We start from the raw sequence: 20,018 nt of genomic DNA on the forward strand, positions 1-20,018 counted from the left end.
TATGTAGGTGTCATGCCAGTCTTATGCACACCCCTTCAAGTAAAGTGTAACCCCCCTTTGTCCCCCTTGTCGCATTCCGAACATTGTTTAAGCGACATATACCGGTATTGCGGTATTTAAAAAATTCATATCATAACAAAAATAAACACCGGTATTTGGTATGAACCGGTATACCGCCCAGCACTTATTTATTTATATATATATATATATATATATATATATATTAGTCTGAATGAATAGATCATTCTGAATCTAAATGATTTAAAAAAAATTCTTACCCAGTAATGACAAAAATAGAATTTTGGTCTAGAAGTACAGGAACCTTGATTATCATAGTGAATTGTATCATTTAGCAAAACCGTATAATTGGCAGTGTAGTTGTAATAGTGTCATATATTCAGCTGAAAGGTATAAAATATGACTGAGATGTGTAAATCAAACTATATTTTTGTTTAGTCCAGTGTTTTTAGTCTAAAAATGTGCATGTCTCAAACCAAAAATAGCATTTGAGTTACTAGCCGCTGTCACTGTAGACAAGATGAGCGATTCCCCGTACGAGAGCTCTGAATAGAGAAAGAAAAGATCTTTGTCTATAGTCAACATGAAAGTGCTCTTTTTCATTTCTCTTTTTTTGGTTACATGTTGTCCTGTGCAGCCAGTACTGGGACAGCTCTCAGTGTGTGTGTGACCGCTTAAAGGAGACGGGGTGATTGACGACTGTCATGGCCAATAGGGGAGGAGCAACACGCCCCAACGGGTCCAACGCGGGCAATAAGATCTGCCAGTTTAAACTGGTTTTGCTAGGAGAGTCGGCTGTGGGAAAGTCCAGCCTCGTACTGCGCTTCGTCAAAGGGCAGTTTCATGAGTTTCAGGAAAGCACAATAGGAGGTAGGGGATTTTTGTTTTTAAATTTGTGTACCTGGTTGCACATGTTCTCAACGACTTTTCTCTTTTGCTTCAGCGGCCTTCCTTACACAGACGGTGTGCTTGGATGACACAACGGTAAAGTTTGAGATTTGGGACACAGCCGGACAGGAGCGCTACCACAGTTTGGCCCCCATGTACTATAGAGGTGCCCAGGCTGCCATTGTAGTTTATGACATCACCAATGAGGTGAGCAGTTTTGTTTTTAAAGCTCTTCATGAATGTTTTATACTGTGACTTACTTACTGTCACATTTCTCTGTTCTGCTTCTGCTATTGTGCCTTTCACTTTCTTCACCTTGAAGGAGTCGTTTGCAAGAGCAAAGAACTGGGTTAAGGAGCTTCAGAGGCAGGCCAGTCCAAATATTGTCATCGCACTGTCTGGGAACAAGGCTGACCTTGCCATCAAGAGAGCTGTGACCTTCCAGGTATACATGACTTCACAACAAGACCAAAGAGAGTTTTTATATCAGACCATCGCTGTTTCCCTCACCTGAGCTGGTTTGTTTCTACAGGATGCTCAGTCTTATGCAGACGACAACAGTTTGTTGTTCATGGAGACGTCAGCAAAGACTTCCATGAATGTCAATGAGATCTTCATGGCCATTGGTAAGGTTTTACCACAACAGTGATGATTTAAAGTATTTATATGATCTTGGAAATGCAACATAGTATTCTTTGTGATGCTTTGGTGCTGAGGTGTATTATTAATTATCACATTCTTATCTAATAATACTTGATTTCTAATTTATTTAGAAAGAATTCATTAAATGGATCAAAAGTGAAAGTAAAAAAAAAAAATTTAAGGTTTTAATTTAAAATAAATAGTTATTTTCAGCTTTCCATTAATCAGAGAATCCTGAAAAAAATGTTTCACGGTTTTTAAAAAAAAAAATAAGCAGAACAACTGTTTGCAACATTGATAATAATGAGAAATGCTTCTTGAACACCAAATCAGCACATTAAAATAATTTCTGAAGGATCATGTGACACCGAAGTTTAGTGTAATGTCTGCTGAAAATTCAAATTTGCCATCACAGGAATAAATTTCATTTTAAAATACATTACAATAGAAAAGAGTTTTTAAAACTGTAATAATATTACTGTTTTGACTGTGTTTTTAAAAATCAAATAAAGTCAGTCTTTATGAGCATAAGAAGCAACTTTGAAAAACATTAAGAAGTGTTATAGTGTTCATTTCTTGTTTTGTGTCTCTTCAGCGAAAAGGTTGCCTAAGAATGAGCCCCAAGCCGCCGGAGCCAACAGTGGGCGGAGTAGGGGCGTTGACCTCACAGAGACAGCCCAACCCACTAAGGCCCCCTGCTGCAGCAACTAACGCAAAACAAATCCCCCCTCACCAAACTCTGTTACCGCAACAACTAACGCAAGGTCCTGCCCTCCAACTTGGTTTTTGACTAACTAATGAAATGCCTCCGCTTTCCCCATTTTCCACAACTCTCTTACGCTGTAACAAAAGCTCTGCCCTGACCATGTAGCTGCGGTGTTTTTGTTTTGTTGTTTTTCTGTAAAGACCCAGGTCTCTTACTGTATTCACGCTTAAGGTCATGCCTTGTCTCCAAACTGTAATATATGCCGTCGCAGATATCCATAAAAAAAAAAAAGAAATTCTCTGAATGCCGTTTGCCTGACCTGGACGACAGGGGTGGGGCCTCTGCAAAGGTTCACCTGCCCCGTCATAATTCAGAACTCTACAGTCGCTTCTTTTTCTCAAATCTGTTTTCATCTTTTTTTATGATTTAGTTTTATAGAAATGTACTTTTCAGAATAATGGATGCATGTATCACTACAAAGCCTGAAAATGGTAAATCAAAGTTTTAACCTTATCAAATGGCACACATGGTGAGAGAGGATGTGACAAGTTACCCCGGCCCCTTTGCTCCACCCCGTCTCGTTTTCCTGCTCTTTCCCTCTCGCTCTGATTCTGGATGTCCCAGTGGCTCTGTTCAGTGGCAGACTGCCCACTTCCTGAGGCTGCGCCGCCAACAAAAAGCCCACCTCCTTCTTAACCACACACACAGAGCCAAGATCCCGCCTCCTTGTTATTCTCTCACCAGTTAGCAAGCCTTCACTTTTTTTTGTCAGCTTTATTGGCACCGTCCTATAACTGAGTGAATATGTGGCTGCGCTTTCATTCAGCATAAAAGGCATAAGCTAAAAAAACGTCTACATAAGATAAGTAACTTCCCTTTCACAAACATGCACCAGTCACGCTCGCATTCTTCTGGTTCTAACTCACCCAGGTGTTTCTTACTCCATGCCTTGCACTAATTTTTGGTCTTGATATTATCTCTTGCAAGTACAGCCAGAGTGATATAAATATATATAAATAATTTACTGTAAATAGGGTGTTGCAATGTATTCGTCTTTTCCATTTACTGTTGCAGGACTAATGCTTGATAGGGAGTTAGTATAATCATTAAAAAAAACAATTGTACAGTAACCAAGAATTGCTTTGATAGGGGGTTGGAGTTATGTTTCTTTTTCACAAATGGTTAAATTATAATCAATGGTGGTCTTATAAAAATGTATGTAGTGTTATTAACAACAACAAAAAAAGCTTTTCTTTAGTGGTCCGTTTTGTAATTTTCATGGGAAAGCAAAAACCTTCACAAATGTTTTTGTCACTAAACAGTGTCCACCTCAACAGATTATGATAGTTGTTCCTCTGCTTTTCATCCCAGTATCGGACAACACATACACTTTTAACATTCTCTCGATCTTCTACCTTTCAGGATACTGGTACCACATAAATTTGCTGCTACATTCAATTTCTGTCTTTTTTTTTTAAAGTGTCCCCCCTTTGAGACTAAAAATGCAGTTACCTAAATATTACTGTTAATGTATCAAATAAATTTCTTATAAATGGTATTGATAATATTATGTGTTCAGAGGGCCAAATTAACTTCTAGTCATATCACTGAGTGGAATTCCCATCACAGTACGGATTCTTGTGTATTAGCATTTGTTTGTGATAATGACCCATAATAAGTAAATTGTACCTTGAGTCACAACACCTTATTTGTTTGCTCATAAAGGATTGATTGCTGATTTTATTCTATGACTGATTGCAGATAAGCTTCATTTTACAAAGTGTTTTCCTATTTTCTTATAGTCATACCTGTCTGTTTTATGATTACCTGTGTTTTAACATACTTAAATCCCATTGTTTTTGTGTTATTTATAAACTATATATAGTTTAAGTTTTAGTAATTTGTGTTTTTGCCATTTTATTAGTTTTTATATTTATACATAGTGTTCATTTTTATTTTATTTTAGTTTTAATTGGTTTTTAATTCAAACATTTCAGTTAGTTGCAAAGGCAAAAATTCCATTTTTCATCAGATTTTCATCTAATTTTTATATTTTACTTTCAGGCTTTAATAGTTTTAGTTTTATTTAAGCCCCTAAGCGTGCAACTGCTGTTTAACTTGAAGTTAAACTCTTTTCATGTAACTTTTGGAGGGGTCTGCAGGTGTAAAGTATGTTTACTAAATAGATGACATTAGGACTAGGCCCCGATTGTATCAAAAGCATGTTATTCGTGCAAGTGGCTTCACATTCAGATCACTGCTGATAAAAAAAACCTTAAACCAGCCTAAGATGGCCTGGACTTTTTTAGCAGGTCAGATTGGGAGGCCAGCTTCCAGACCAGTTAAACCAGCTTGTTCAGGATGGTAGACCAATTTTTAGCAGGACTGTTGTAAAAAGTAAGATTCGAGCAAGTTATTTTCGAAGCAACAATGTCTCTACAAACCATGTCTAACGCTTTTAATGTATTTGACCTTGAAAGGTTCGTTTAGAAACGACATATTTGTATCCTTCTCCGAATCATAACGGGATATTCATTTGTGCCTCCCCTAGCGGAGACAAGGCGGATTTACAATGTCAAATAAAAAAGCAGGGATGAACGCCATGTCTGATCCCGCTGTTGAGGGGTAGAGAGAGCGAATACAGCGGGCCGACTTCGAGGATTCGAGTCGCAGCGCGGAAGCAGGCTCGATGTCGGAGAGCGCGGGGATTCCTCAGGGCTCCCCGGCGGTGGGTGCAGCGGGCTCGGCTGCGGCTGCGCCAGGGGTCGGTGGAACCGAGTGTTCGGGCGCTGCTGTCGGTTCTGCACGTATCGCCGTCAAGAAGGCGCAGCTCCGCTCCTCCCCGCGTCCGAAGAAACTGGAGAAACTCGGTGTATATTCCTCGTGCAAGGTACAATAGAGATGTAAAAACATTGTTTACGTCTACAGTGCAAAGGAAAGACCCGCTTTTATTTGTTAGCTGATAGCTGAAACTAGCTGTTACCTTACTTTACCCACTCTTGAATTTGCAAGCACAGCACTAAAAGACATGGCTTTGTCTGTCATTTGTCTAAACTGCGAATGTTTTTTTTTCGTGCTTTAGCCACTTAAATTAATGCACAACAAAAATATATTAATGAACTCGTCATTTCCGTGATCTGCAGAGATGATACTACCGCTGTGTTTGCCCATAGTGGGCAAGATGACGTGAATATTGGGTGCTCTTGGCGGGTTGTTAATTTATTTTTTCTTTTAGCAATGAATGCAGATTTTTAAATTGTATTTTGCCAAGTCAGACAAAAGTTTCATGGTGCTTTGGTGCGATAGTTCTGCCGGAACGGGAGCCACAATCTGAAGTTGATTGCTCAAGAGTCTTTGTTTTGACAGGATGACAGCTGCTAAAGGGGCGGAGTCTGTTGCTTGGGGGCGTTTTCTGCTCGTTGTTGACAGATCAGGCACACGAAACATATTGGAGGCCCTCAAATTTTGAAATATTTAAATAAATAAATACTTAAAGGGGTCATATGATGCGATTTCAATTCTTTGGAGTGTTACAAGCTCTTGGTGCATAAAGAAGATCTGTAAAGTTGCAAAGACTAAAGTCTCAAATCCAAAGAGATATTCTTTATAAAAGTTAAGAGTCAACCACACCTACCTAAAACGGCTCGTTCTAACACGCCCCCACATGTCTACATCACAATGTGGGAAGATTTGCATAACGCCGCCCAAATGTTCACGCAAAGAAAGAAGGTGTAACTTTTATTTTCGCTGCAGTATTGTTGACGCTGCCGCCATGTCGTGAAGGCGATGTGTGTTTCATTGTGAAAGTGAAACTACTTTGTTTGGCCTTCCAAAAGAGGACGATATCTGCTTCGTCATGCCTGGAGCTGATCCGTGCTGGTCGCTGAGGAAATACATCAACTTCAAGCTGTGGATCGCTGGATCGGCTTTCACCGTGGACGAAGTGGAGTCCAGCCCGGGGTCACCACATGTTGTTGCCGCAAGCCCACTGGCCGCGCCGTTCTCAAGCCCGCCGGCCTCCGCTCACTCTAGCCCGCCGTGTGTGATGCTGTGTTTCATTGTGAAAGTGAAACTACTTTGTTTGGCCTTCCAAAAGAGGACACGACTAGAAATCAGTGGTTAAGTTGTATTTACAACACTGTTCCAGAACAGTTCAACCCAAATATTCAGATGTGTGCAGCACATTTTATGGAGGACTGTTTCCTGATCCTGGTAGAGTAGACTACAATGCCGGCTGTTCTGACTCACAGACTGTAAGTACGTTTTTATATTTAAAGAATTTGCTACTGATGATTCAAACGCATTTGTAGTTTATCATTTCTCCAAACACATGCAGACATGGTTTTATGTTTACGCAGCGCGATGCAATGCAACGAGTAAAAAGACAGTATAAGTCATTATAATCCGCAATTGTGTCCCCACTGGATGCAACAAATGCCTCGTTTATAATGAGTTTTAATGTTTTTGTCTCGTCGCTCCGGCCGGACAGGGCATCACAATATGGTAAGGGGCGTAACATTTCCATCACACGCTTGAGGTATTCAGCCAATCACAATGCACTGGATAGCTGACCAATCACAGCACACCTAACTTTTCAGAACGATGAGCTTTGTAAAAATCGACGCGTTTCAGAAAGGCGGGGCATAGAGGAGAAACAATAATGTACAGTATGTGGAAAATAATGTGTTTTTTTTTAACCTTAAACCGCATAAATACATTTCATTACACCAAATACACAAAATAATGTTCTTTTTAGCAACATCATATGACCCCTTTAATTTAATTAATGAAACATAAAAACCATAAAATTATTTATTAAAGAACCAAAAAGTACATTGTATTTCATTATAGCTTTATTTTTGACTTGATTTATTTTCATTCTATTTCAATTAGTTTTTTATTTCAGCAAGAAGGTTGTGTCTCTTAATTTTCGATTTTAGAGTTACACTCAGCAATAGTGGGCATCACTTTCAAACTTGAGTGTGTTTAGACATGTTTCAACATTTATTTAATGATTTATTTTTCTAGTAAGTTTGAGTAATTTTGGCCCTCCATAGAGTCCATCAGCATAAATTAAGCAAGGCTAAATAGTCCTGGAAATCAGGAATTTTCTATGGACTTAATTACATGTTTGATTTATGAATAAAATAGTAATAAATAATGTATACAAGAGTCTAATGGTTTCTGTGCAGTACTTTAATATAGTGTATGAACATATTCCTAAAGTAGTCATTTTACTGTCTTATTTTGTGGCTGATCTTTTTCATTCTCATACAGGCTGAAGGAGCTTGTAAATGTAATGGCTGGAAGAGTCAAAACCCACCTCCAACTCCGCCCCCTCCAACCCCGCCCAGGGCTGAGCAGCTAATTGTTGTTAACTTAATGGAGCCCTGCAGAAGCTGCAGCCACGCCCTCGGTAATGACTGTTTGTGTAATAGTAGAGCACAACAGCAGAGTTCAGGAAGATGAAATCCCATTCTTGTTATCCATAGAGAAATGAATGTTTAGTGTTATAATACATAAACATGTCAAGAAAGACCTACAATGAGTCAGGCTTGTTAAGTGATAGTCTATTCACTCAAACAACTTAAACTACATATTTGAATATTTTGCAGTAAACATTAAGTATATGGTGGGTTTTTTAAATATTTGAAATCAGTTACTTACAGTCAGCAGTTTTATATTGTACTGTTTATGCTTCAGCTATGTCAATGCTTCTTACAAAGTCACAATTGTATTATTTTGTGTTACTGGCCAGGTGACCATGTGACACACCTGGAGAATGTGTCAGAGGAGGAGATGAACAGACTGCTTGGAATTGTGCTGGATGTGGAGTACTTGTACACATGTGTCCATAAAGAAGAGGATCCTGACACTAAACAAGTTTACTTTTCTCTCTTCAAAGTGAGTTCTGTTGTTGCACATTGTGAAGTGGTGGTTACATGCACTCCAGTGTGTGAAATATTAAAAATATCGTTCACTGAATGAAATGGTGATTATTCTGTTTATGTATTACAAGTCATGTAATTAGCAAAACTCTGGGGTCAGTAAATTTTGCAATGTTTTTGAAATAAGTCTCTTATGCTCACCAAGGTTGCATTTATTTGATCAAAAATACAGTAAAGGGATTCATATTGTGAAATATTATTACAATTTTAAATAAGTGTTTTTTATTTTAATGTATTTTAAATATAATTTATTCCTGTGATGGCAAAGCTGAATTTTCAGCAGCCAATAAGTAAGCCTTCAGTTTAACATGAGATTTCATTAGATTTCATGTTGATTTGGTGCTCAAGAAACATTTCTTATTATTATTATTGTGTTAAAAACCGTTGTGCTGGAAACCATGATACATTTTGATACAGGATTCTTTGAGGAATAGGTAGTTCAAAAGAACAACATATATTTGAAATGGATAGCTTTTGTAACATTATAAATGTCTTTACTGCCACTTTTGATCACTTTTTAATGCATCCTTGAGTTGCTGAATAAAATGATTAATTTCTTAAAAAAAAAAACTTTTTGAACGGTAGCGTATATTAATATGTATTTACATTCTGATGTGTTTAATCTGTTTGCGACTATTTGTCAATCTTACCTACCTGTATTTGTTGAAAATGTCTTAGTTGCTACGGAAATGCATCCTGCAGATGGGAAGGCCTGTGGTAGAAGCTCTGGAAAGCCCACCTTTTGAAAAACCAAGCATTGAACAGGTAGCTGCTTAAATTGCAAGGTTGTAATCTCCATAGGTAACGAATAATGGATGATCAGTATGCGTTTCATCAACGTCTCATTCTTCAACCCCTCAGTCTGGAATATTTGGTAACAATATTTGGTCAACTTTTTCTTCACATCACATTTAAACATTATGTCAGTATCAGGAAGTGTAAAAAAAAAAGGTGCAAATAAAGATAAATCTCCTATAAGGTCAATAGTGGCTTTATTCTGAAACGGGGCATTTTGTGGAATCTCTGATGTTTTGAACAACATTGTTTTCATGGTTTAGATATAGGCAGTGTACTTTGCTTGTGATGCACGAATCAGAGAGATACCAAACAACCCTACACACATTCCTGACATCCTTGTAAGCTGGTGTCACTCATACATTTTTTTCGTGTGTTGTTGTTGTTGCAGGGTGTGAACAACTTTGTGCAGTACAAATTTAGCCACCTACCGTCAAAAGAGAGGCAAACCATTGTGGAGCTCGCAAAGATGTTCCTCAACCAGATCAACTACTGGCAGCTAGAGACGCCCTCACAAAGGAGGCAAAGAGCACCTGATGATGATGTGGCTGGTTATAAAGTCAATTACACCAGGTGAATGCTAGTTTAGTTGAGTTTAGGGGCACCTAAGAGAGGGGTGGGTCTCGTTTTCCATAGAGCAGCAAAAAAAAAAAAAAATTATCTTCTGTTTCACACATTATTGTCATTTAAAGATAACGTAAAATAACAATTGGCTTTGTTTATTTCCCTAAAGTGCCAATATTATGCACGTTTACTAGCCATAATTTTATTTTTGGGGTCTGCTAGAAAACATTTACATGATTTAAAGTTCAAAAAACACATTATTTCTCTCATATTGTACATTTCTTCAGCACCTCTTTCCACCTTCTTCCTGAAATTCTCTTATTTTGTTCATTTAAAGCCTGCCTTTCTGAAAAGCCAAGTTTAAGGTCCTGAGCCTTCATGAGCATCTATAGATTATATTAATTATGACTTCTTTATTGAAAGTCCATACAATGGTATTTGTCTTTGCAACAATAATTTTTTTTTCTCCTCAGCATAGCGCAATCACCAACTATTCTTTGTGGGCGGGCCGAAGTAGCCAGTAGGCGGGTATTATGCAAATATGTAACATAGTGATGATGCAGCAAAGTCTTTGTAATCGACCTTACTCAGGGTTGCGCCATATTTAATTTTTGACTGGAATAAAAACGAGGCTGTGAGGAATAGAAGTACAGTGAGTTCAATGGATTGTACAGTTGTTAAACAAAATACAGTTGGTTCAACTGACAAAACATCTTTTTGAAAATACTGGGGACAAAAACTCCATAAAATAGTTTTGAAAGTTCTAGGACCTTTATACAGTGCATGTCATTGTAAAGACCAGACCATAAGTCTATCCCTCCATTTAATACATATTTCTGGTCTGCTTGTGTGTTCGTGTTGCAGGTGGCTGTGTTATTGTAATGTGCCCCAGTTCTGTGACAGTCTCCCTCGGTATGAGGCCACACAGATTTTCGGCCGCACTTTTCTGCGCTCTGTGTTCACTGTTATGAGGAAACAGCTGCTGGAACAGGCCCGGCAGGAGAAAGACAAGCTACCACCTGAGAAACGCACACTCATTCTTACACATTTCCCCAAGTAAGCACGCAGTGCAACCACATAGTCAGAACTTTCCACAAATAACAGGTCCATTATGTGAATGTGTGTGTTGTGCGCAGATTTTTGTCTATGCTGGAAGAAGAGGTTTATAGTCATAATTCGCCCATCTGGAGTGAAGACTTCATGGTTCGTTTATCAGGTGGACAGATTCCCACAGGTGATTAGCAATGTTAGAGTTAATTTTATTCAGTTGTATGCGTCACATGGCTATGTAAACCGACTTTCCTCCTCTCTGATTGGTGCAGTGATCAGTGCTCTACCCGTGACCCGCCCCCTGTACTACAGCAATAGTCCCGCCCCAGTGGAGCTGGTTGGAGGAGGCAGTGTGAGCCCGGCCCGGAAAACAGCATCCGCTTTGGAGCCCAATTCAGGTATCAACTTATTTTATGATATTTTATTCAGTACCTTTGTCATTTATGTAGTCTTAATGATGAATCTAAATTATTGTTCAAAAGTTTGGGGTCAGTAAAGTTGTGTGTGTGTGTGTGTTTTTTTTTTTTTTTTTTTAAAAAAATAATACTTTTATTCCGCAAAAATGTATTAAATTGATTAAAAGGGACAGTAAATACTTGCACAAAAGCAGCATATAAAATATGATTTTATATCGGTATATAAAAATTATTTCTGAAGGATCAAGTGGAATAATGGCTGCTGAAATTTCAGTATTGGCATCATAGAAAAATTTTAATTTTAAAATGTATTAAAATAGAAAATAGTTATTTTAAATTGTAATAATATTTCACAATATTACAGTTTTTACTGTATTTATTAACTTAAAGTACCCCCTGAGATTTTAAGTTAATATTACAATAATTTAACTTAAATGTAATGTTCAGTTTATTGATAAGGAAGACATGCATGTAAACTTATAAAATTAAATAATAAAATGTGAGGGTTTTCTTTTTTTAAAAATGTAAAAATTATTATAATTTATAATATTTATAATTATACAGTTATAATTTATAATATTTACACTCTCTGTGTAAGCGTATCATTGTTAGTCTTTACATATGTTAATATTTGATGTAAATCTAAGTTGATGTGTTTAACTTAGAATTTTGTTGTATGTAAAATATAATATACAACTCCCAAAAAATATATACAGTATCTCACAGAAGTGAGTACACCCCTCACATTTTTGTAAATATTTTATTATATCTTTTCATGTGACAACACTGAAGAAATGACACTTTGCAACAATGTAAAGTAGTGTACAAGTGTAAAGTGTAAAGAGTGTACAGCTTGTATAACAGTGTAAATTTGCTGTCCCCTCAAAATAACTCCACACACAGCCATTGATGTCTAAACTGCTGGCCACAAAAGTGAGTACACCCCTAAGTGAAAATGTCCAAATTGGGCCCAATTAGCCATTTTCTCTCCCCGGTGTCATGTGACTCATTAGTGTTACAAGGTCTCAGGTGTGAATGGGGAGCAGGTGTGTTAAGTTTGGTGTTATCGCTCTCACTCTCTCATACTGGTCACTGGAAGTTCAACATGGCACCTCATGGCAAAGAACTCTCTGAGGATCTGAAAAAAAGAATTTTTGCTCTACATAAAGATGGCGTAGTCTATAAGAAGATTGCCAAGACCCTGAAACTGAGCTGCAGCAATGTGGTGGCAACCAGGTGAGGAGTACAAAGACAAGTGTGTCTTGCCTACAGTCAAGCATGGTGGTGGGAGTGTCATGGTCTGGGCCTACATGAGTGCAGCCGGCACTGGGGAGCTACAGTTCATTGAGGGAACCATGAACGCCAACATGTACTGTGACCTACTGAAGCAGAGCATGATCCCTTCCCTTTGGAGACTGGGCCGCAAGGCAGTATGCCAACATGATAACGACCCCAAACACACCTCCAAGACGGCCACTGCCTTGCTAAAGAAGCTGAGGGAAAAGGTGATGGATTGGCCAAGCATGGGCATCCTCAAACGGAAGGTGGAGGAGCGCAAGGTCTCTAACATCCACCAGCTCTGTGATGTCGTCATGGAGGAGTGGAAGAGGACTCCAGTGGCAACCTGTGAAGCTCTGGTGAACTCCATGCCCAAGAGGGTTAAGGCAGTGCTGGAAAATAATGGTGGCCACACAAAATATTGACACTTTGGGCCCAATGTTATTTGAGTTATTTTACACTGTTATACAAGCTGTACACTCACTACTTTACATTGTAGCAAAGAGTCATTTCTTCAAAGTTCCCACATGAAAAGATATAATAAAATATTTACAAAAATGTGAGGGGTGTACTCACTTCTGTGAGATACTGTATATGTATGTATGTATGTATGTATGTGTGTGTGTGTTTGTGTGCATGCTGTAGATAGCTGATGTGTTAAAGTTGCTAAACCTTATTGAATCAGATTAGAGGGTCTTAATAGATTTGACTCTATGCACATATGTAGGTGGAGAAAAGCGAAAGTCTTCTGAGCCGTTGTCTCACGAGGACAGCAAACGACCCCGTGTAGTTGGTGACATTCCTATGGAATTAATTAATGAAGTCATGTCTACAATTACAGACCCAACTGCCATGCTGGGACCAGAGGTAAAAACAGTATGTTTAATTAGTTTTTTTAATATCATAGATGGTTGTACAAAACTCATATCATAGAGACTGGAGCAAAAACAGTCCTTTATTCTGTCTTTCTCTCAGACCAGTCTTCTCTCCGCTCATTCTGCACGTGATGAAGCTGCTCGATTAGAGGAAAGGCGTGGCGTCATCGAGTTCCATGTCATTGGAAACTCCCTCAACCAAAAGCCCAATAAGAAGATCCTCATGTGGCTTGTTGGTCTGCAGAACGTCTTCTCACACCAGCTTCCCCGCATGCCTAAAGAATACATCACACGCCTCGTCTTTGACCCGTATGTTTCCTACCACCATTAACCATTTTAATGTACTTAAAGGCCAATTCGCACAAACAAACACCAACAAACAAGTTGGCTGTTGGATTTAAATTTTTCTGAAAATTAACTGTTATGTTCACACTGCCCCAACAGACACCAACAAACACTCACTGAACATGTTCAGTCAGGTGAAAACAAACTCCGACCAACAGCAGTAGACGCCAACAGGGGGGTAACACACTGATCCAACAAAACCCAACAAACATGTTTGTTGGCGTTTGTCTGTGCAGTGTGAATTTGCCTTAAGACTTTAAAAGTCTGACTCTTGATGCCTATAGTAACAGGCCTACTGTAGAGGATTGAAGCTTTAAAAACTGGTGTTTTCTGTAATTTTAAAGGGATAGTTCACCCCAAAATTAAAATTGTGCCATCATTTACTCACCCTCATGTTATTCCAGACCTGTACGAGTTTCTTTCTTCTGTTCAACATAGAAGGATATATTTTGAAGTAACCAAACAGTTACTGGTAGCCACTGACTACCATAGTAGGGAGATAATACTATGGAAGTAGGGGTGTGCGATATATATCGTCTACAATAAAATCCTAATTGTTGTTTAAACGATATGCATTTTTGACATTATCGAGTATATTGCAAAAACCAAACAAAAACACACCCAGAGAGTGCACGCATACAGATAATATGTAGGTTAGACTACTGCACGAGCACATTTAAAGTTGACTGTTTCACTGCATTATTTAGTCTATTAAAATACATTTAGAATTCCTCAAAATTCAAGATAAGGGGAAAAATATGCCCCCGTATGACTTGTCATACGATGGTATGTATGATATGCCATTTATATTGGTCTCATCTGATATAGTTAATATCACATAAAGATCACATAAAAATATTTTTTGAATATTTTTTTCAGTATGATTGCAAACGTGATAATGATTTTTTAAAAAGTTAATTAAATATTAGTTAAGTTAATATTAACTGGGTCAACAGTTCCTGTTTTTGCTCTATTTCATTAAAGGTCATATGATGCGATTTCAAGCTTTGCAGTGTTACAAGCTGTTCGTGAATAGATAAGATCCCTAAAGTTGCAAAGACTAAAGTCCCAAAGAGATATTCTTTATAAACGTTAAGACTCGTCCACGCCCTCCAAAAACACAGCTGTTTCACGATTGGCCAAATTCACCACATGACAACAATGACGTGTGTTTCTAACATGAGCAGTATATAAAAAGTGTTTCTGTTGCTCATGAAAACGTTTCTGAAACGTCTGTGTATTTGACAAATATTGCATTTAATTCACTTCATCTGTGATAGAGTATGCAAACACCGCGCGAGCGTCACTAACGGGAGCAGAAAGTGTCCGGCTTGACGGCTCCGTTTTCACCTCCGCCCCCGACTGCAAGCGGCTGCTCTCGTTGACTGCCGTCTGTAGCGGTGCTTCAAGTCGAACGCACCTTATGTGTGGGAAGATTTGCATAACGCCACCCAAATGTTCACACAAAAAGAAAGAAGGCTTAACTTTATTGTTGCTGCTACCGCCGCCGCCATGTTGTGAAGACGCTGTGTGTTTCGTTGCGAAAGCAAAAATGCTTTGTTTGGTCTTCCAAAAGAGGACATGACTAAAAATCAGTGATTAAGTTGTATTTACAACACTGTTCCAGAACAGTTCAACCCAAATATTCAGATGTGTGCAGCTCCGGGACATGGCATCACAGTATGGAAAGGGCGTAACATTTCCATCACACGCTTGAGGTATTCGGCCAATCACAATGCACTGGATAGCTGGCCAATCAGAGCACACCTCGCTTTTCAGACCGATGAGCTTTGTAAAAATCGACGCGTTTCAGAAAGGCGGGGCATAGAGGAGAAACAATAATGTATAGTATGTGGAAAATGTGTTCTTTGAACCTTAAACCGCATAAACACATTTCATTACACCAAATACACAAAATAATGTTCTTTTTAGCAACATCATATGACCCCTTTAACAAAAATAGTTTCAAACAAAGCCACAGCAGAACAGTTTTACTTCTCTGAGCAACACACAATAGTGTTTCCTTACTGAATCGATCAGCCGTTTGAAAGAATCGGTTGAATGAATGACCCACTGACTCACCCAAAATCTTTTACCATTTTGTTGATACTGATTTAATTTTATTGGTAACAGCCCTATAGTTGGACAACAGGGCTGTTCTAGTTGTAACAGCCCTATTGTCTTATTATTTATATTTATTGATTCAATTTAAGAATTTGAGACAAAAGATGATGCATACATTTAATTAGCTTAGAAAAAAATTGGCCTTATAAATTTAAAAATGCCCATAAAAACTAAAAATCTATTTAAACTTATTGGAAAAGTAAATTTCTGTTACTCCTGCAAACTAATCACGCACAGAATAAGAAGAATATCAAAAGCAGCAGTCCTAGACCTGCCAAAATAAAAAGCACAATAACATGCTCCGCAAAATATCGTCTAATAAAATGATCGAATTAATTAAAATTCCAGAAAATATTGAGGTGTATATATATTTTTTGTCATTATCACACACCCCTATATTGAAGTCAATGGCTACCAGCAACTGTTTAGTTACCACCATTCTTTAGAATCTCCTCTTTTACGTTCAGAAGATGAAAGAAACTCATACAGATTTGGAAGAACATGAGGGTGAATAAATGATGACCGATATTCATTTTTGGGTGAACTTTAACAGTCAATTTGTTAAGTTAAGAGGTAAATTGTATTTTAATTGTTTAATCTGGTTAATGTTAACCTCTTGCTTCCTGTAAGTTTCAAACAAAGCCACAGCAGAACAGTTTTACTTCTCTGAGCAACACACAACAGTGTTTCCTTACTGAATCAATCAGCTGTTTGAAAGAATCGGTTGAATGAATGACCCACTGACTCACCCAAAATCTTTTACCATTTTGTTGATACTGATTTAATTTTATTGGTAACAGCCCTATAGTTGGACAATAGGGCTGTTCTAGTTGTAACAACCCTATTGTCTTATTATTTATATTTATTGATTCAATTTAAGAATTTGAGACAAAAGATGATGCATACATTTAATTAGCTTAGAAAAAAATTGGCCTTATAAATTTAAAAATGCCCATAAAAACTAAAAATCTATTTAAACTTATTGGAAAAGTACATTTCTGTTACTCCTGCAAACTAATCACGCACAGAATAAGAAGAATATCAAAAGCAGCAGTCCTAGACCTGCCAAAATAAAAAGCACAATAACATGCTCAGCAAAATATCGTCTAATAAAATGATCGAATTAATTAAAATTCCAGAAAATATTGAGGTGTATATATATTTTTTGTCATTATCACACACCCCTATATTGAAGTCAATGGCTACCAGCAACTGTTTAGTTACCACCATTCTTTAGAATCTCCTCTTTTACGTTCAGAAGATGAAAGAAACTCATACAGATTTGGAAGAACATGAGGGTGAATAAATGATGACCGATATTCATTTTTGGGTGAACTTTAACAGTCAATTTGTTAAGTTAAGAGGTAAATTGTATTTTAATTGTTTAATCTGGTTAATGTTAACCTCTTGCTTCCTGTAAACTGTGACATAACGTTGTGATGAGTCAATGCATTTCCTCTTTATACAGGAAACACAAGACTCTGTCTCTGATTAAAGATGGCCGTGTTATTGGGGGAATCTGTTTCCGGATGTTTCCAACTCAGGGCTTCACTGAGATTGTGTTCTGTGCTGTCACCTCCAATGAACAAGTCAAGGTATGTACTGTGATGCATTCCCGTTATCATTTGTTATTATTCTTTCTCACTCATTGCTAGCTTGACCTTTACTCATTTGATTGTTATTTAAGGGTTATGGGACTCACCTCATGAACCATCTGAAGGAGTATCACATCAAGCACGAAATTCTTAACTTTCTCACTTACGCTGATGAATATGCCATTGGCTACTTCAAAAAACAGGTCAGTGCTCTATTAGTTCCATGACACAAAATACAACTTAAGTGGATGGTGAATTATATTGCCAAGCTCCAAAAATGACAAAAGGTGTGGATGTTCTGCTTAGCATCTTCTGTTGTTTCACAAATGAAAATTAAATGAAAACTAATGTAATATTTTTAATAAGAATAGGATGAAGAAGAACAATGCTGGGTTATAACAACATGAGGATAATAATGAGGATTTTTTAGGTACTATCGCTTTAAGTATATGTCCATACTCTTATTTTGTTTCTCTTGCTTCATGTCAGGGATTCTCTAAGGACATTAAAGTGCCGAAGTCAAAGTATGTGGGCTACATTAAAGATTACGAGGGGGCCACACTCATGGGCTGTGAACTGAACCCCTGCATCCCTTACACGGAGTTCTCTGTCATCATCAAGAAACAGAAAGAGGTCTGTGTGTGTGTGAGCATATCTGAGGTGTGTCAAAGAGGTTACACAGTATGGTAAAATGCATCATTTTGTTATTGCCTAAAGGCTTTTCTATCTCTATCTTACCCTCTCTCTCTCTCAGATCATTAAGAAGCTTATAGAGCGCAAGCAAGCACAGATTCGGAAAGTCTACCCTGGCCTATCCTGTTTCAAGGAGGGAGTTCGTCAGATTGCCATTGAGAGCATTCCAGGAATCCGTACGTCACTTATGTAGTTTTAGATAAAAAAAAAACTAATAAAAAATTTATAATAATGTACTGTATGTATAAAAATGTATAATAATATTAATAAAATATTTTATGTAATTCTTCAATTAATAACAATAATACCATTTTAATAATAAATATTACCATTTTAAATAAATGTGTTCTATTTGAATATATTTTAAAATGCACTTTATTCCTATAATGGGAAAGCTGAATTTTCAGCAGCCATTGCTCCAGTCTTCAGTGTCACATGATCCTTCAGAAATCATTCTGATATGTTCATTTGCTGCTCAAGAAACATTTCTTATCATTCTCAATGTTAAAAACAGTTGTGCTGCTTAATATGTTTTTGTGGAAACAGTGATGTCAGGATGCTTTGATGTATACAGATACTTCAAAAGAACGGCATTTTAAAAAAAAACAGAAATCTAAAATTCACTGTCAATTTTGATGTATTTCATGCATTCTTTGCAAAATAAAAGTATTAATTTAAAGTATCAAGTAAAAAAAAAAAATCTTGTCCCATACTTTTGAACAGTACTGAATAAATATAAATTTTATTTAATATTTATTTCATAGTTAATAATATATTTAAATCAATAATAAATTGAATTTAAACATTACTGTTTACTTGTCTTTGGACAGGTGAGACGGGCTGGAAGCCTTTAGGGAAGAGGTGAGTGTGTATGAGTCACAGCTAAACAAAAAATGTAAACATGTAGTTTGTTTTATGTTGTGTACTTTTTCACAGCAAAGAGCTGAAGGATCCAGACCAGTTGTACAGCACCTTAAAGAACATCTTACAGCAGGTCAAGGTAATATATCTGTATTGCTTACATGTTTCAAAAATTATATTTATGAAATCAAACGACTAATTAGGAATATGTATTGTACTCCTCAGTCACACCAGAATGCATGGCCCTTCATGGAGCCTGTAAAGAAGAACGAGGCACCTGGTTATTATCAAGTCATCCGCTTCCCTATGGGTACGCAGAGATCTCTTATACACAATGCACCTTAGGCTTACTTCTGAGCATGTAATGCCTGACTGTTATATTGTGCATTGTAGACTTGAAGACGATGAGCGAGCGTCTGAAGAGTCGTTACTATACCACACGGAAGCTGTTCATGGCCGACATGCAGAGGATCTTCACTAACTGCAGAGAGTACAACCCTCCTGAAAGCGAGTACTACAAATGTGCCAACCTACTAGAGAAATTCTTCTACACCAAGATCAAAGAGGCGGGCCTCATCGAGAAGTAATCCAGCTAGGGGGCGCAAGTAGTCCGGTTCCCTTTCTACCTCTTTTCTCCACATTTATTATATAACTCCTTTTTACCCCCATTGTTTTTGCATCAAAGGGAGGGTTTTCTGAAATGAAGACGTTTAAATTCAAATTTGCTGAAAATGTAACCTCAGGCCAGCCAAGATTGTTTGTAATCTGTAAAAATTTGGAGAAATTGAGCATTTCATCACTTGCTCACCAGTGGATCCTCAGCAGTGAATGGGTGCCGTCAGAATGAGAGTCAAATACTTATCTCTATCTACAGTCTCAATTAGCAGTGTCAATAGTCCATTTGAGAGATAGGTGGCGGTAATGCACTTTTAAGTCTGTGATCTGCCGTAAAGCAAGAAGAAGACGACTACGCGCCACGCGCCAGCTGTTGAGAACGTGCTCAGGACATTTCGGACACTGCGGTGAATTAGAGGTAAAAAAAACGATATAGATACTGTTCAGTTTCTTGCACAGACCGATCGTTTCGTGTCTTTACACATCAATGTATCGTCACGAGCCACAGGGTTTAATTTGGTTTTGTTTGTGTATGTTTTTTTGACTCTCAAAGCCGTGATTCCCATTCACTTCCATTATATGACTGACAGACTGCAACAGTTTGA

At 37.7% G+C, this 20,018-nt stretch overlaps 2 protein-coding genes across 2 annotated transcripts in view; both read left to right on the forward strand.

Moving 5' to 3' along the window:
* Positions 1–3,712, forward strand: part of LOC107592022 (ras-related protein Rab-5A) — a 7,089-nt gene extending 3,377 nt beyond the window's left edge. Inside the window, exons 2-6 of the mRNA XM_016281372.1 lie at positions 656–888; positions 962–1,113; positions 1,229–1,351; positions 1,439–1,532; positions 2,144–3,712. Coding sequence (XP_016136858.1) covers positions 723–888; positions 962–1,113; positions 1,229–1,351; positions 1,439–1,532; positions 2,144–2,259 — 651 coding nt within the window. The 5' untranslated portion in view covers positions 656–722 and the 3' untranslated portion in view covers positions 2,260–3,712. The remainder of the gene's footprint in view (positions 1–655; positions 889–961; positions 1,114–1,228; positions 1,352–1,438; positions 1,533–2,143) is intronic.
* Positions 3,713–4,358: 646 nt separating this feature from the next.
* LOC107592021 (histone acetyltransferase KAT2B-like) lies at positions 4,359–19,487 on the forward strand. Its single transcript, XM_016281371.1, has 18 exons — positions 4,359–5,144; positions 7,532–7,670; positions 8,013–8,158; positions 8,881–8,967; positions 9,389–9,570; positions 10,426–10,617; positions 10,698–10,795; positions 10,884–11,009; positions 13,033–13,172; positions 13,281–13,489; positions 17,118–17,244; positions 17,337–17,447; positions 17,734–17,877; positions 17,999–18,113; positions 18,768–18,798; positions 18,874–18,937; positions 19,024–19,108; positions 19,192–19,487. The coding sequence occupies exons 1-18, from the start codon at positions 4,944–4,946 to the stop codon at positions 19,383–19,385; spliced, it is 2,391 nt and encodes a 796-aa protein (XP_016136857.1). The 5' UTR covers positions 4,359–4,943; the 3' UTR covers positions 19,386–19,487.
* The last annotated feature ends 531 nt before the right edge of the window (positions 19,488–20,018 follow it).

Source organism: Sinocyclocheilus grahami, unplaced genomic scaffold (assembly GCF_001515645.1).
Source record: "Sinocyclocheilus grahami isolate Dianchi unplaced genomic scaffold, SAMN03320097.WGS_v1.1 scaffold149.1, whole genome shotgun sequence".
Taxonomy (NCBI): domain Eukaryota; kingdom Metazoa; phylum Chordata; class Actinopteri; order Cypriniformes; family Cyprinidae; genus Sinocyclocheilus; species Sinocyclocheilus grahami.

What these genes read in the sequence shown, in the direction of transcription:
- LOC107592021 (XM_016281371.1), top strand. Translation starts at nt 4,944, where the DNA reads ATGTCGGAGAGCGCGGGGATTCCTCAGGGCTCCCCGGCGGTGGGTGCA. An exon ending in AGGTGGACAGATTCCCACAG is followed by an intron (nt 10,796 to 10,883) that starts GTGATTAGCAAT and finishes TGATTGGTGCAG; the next exon opens with TGATCAGTGCTCTACCCGTG. An exon ending in CCTCCAATGAACAAGTCAAG is followed by an intron (nt 17,245 to 17,336) that starts GTATGTACTGTG and finishes TTGTTATTTAAG; the next exon opens with GGTTATGGGACTCACCTCAT.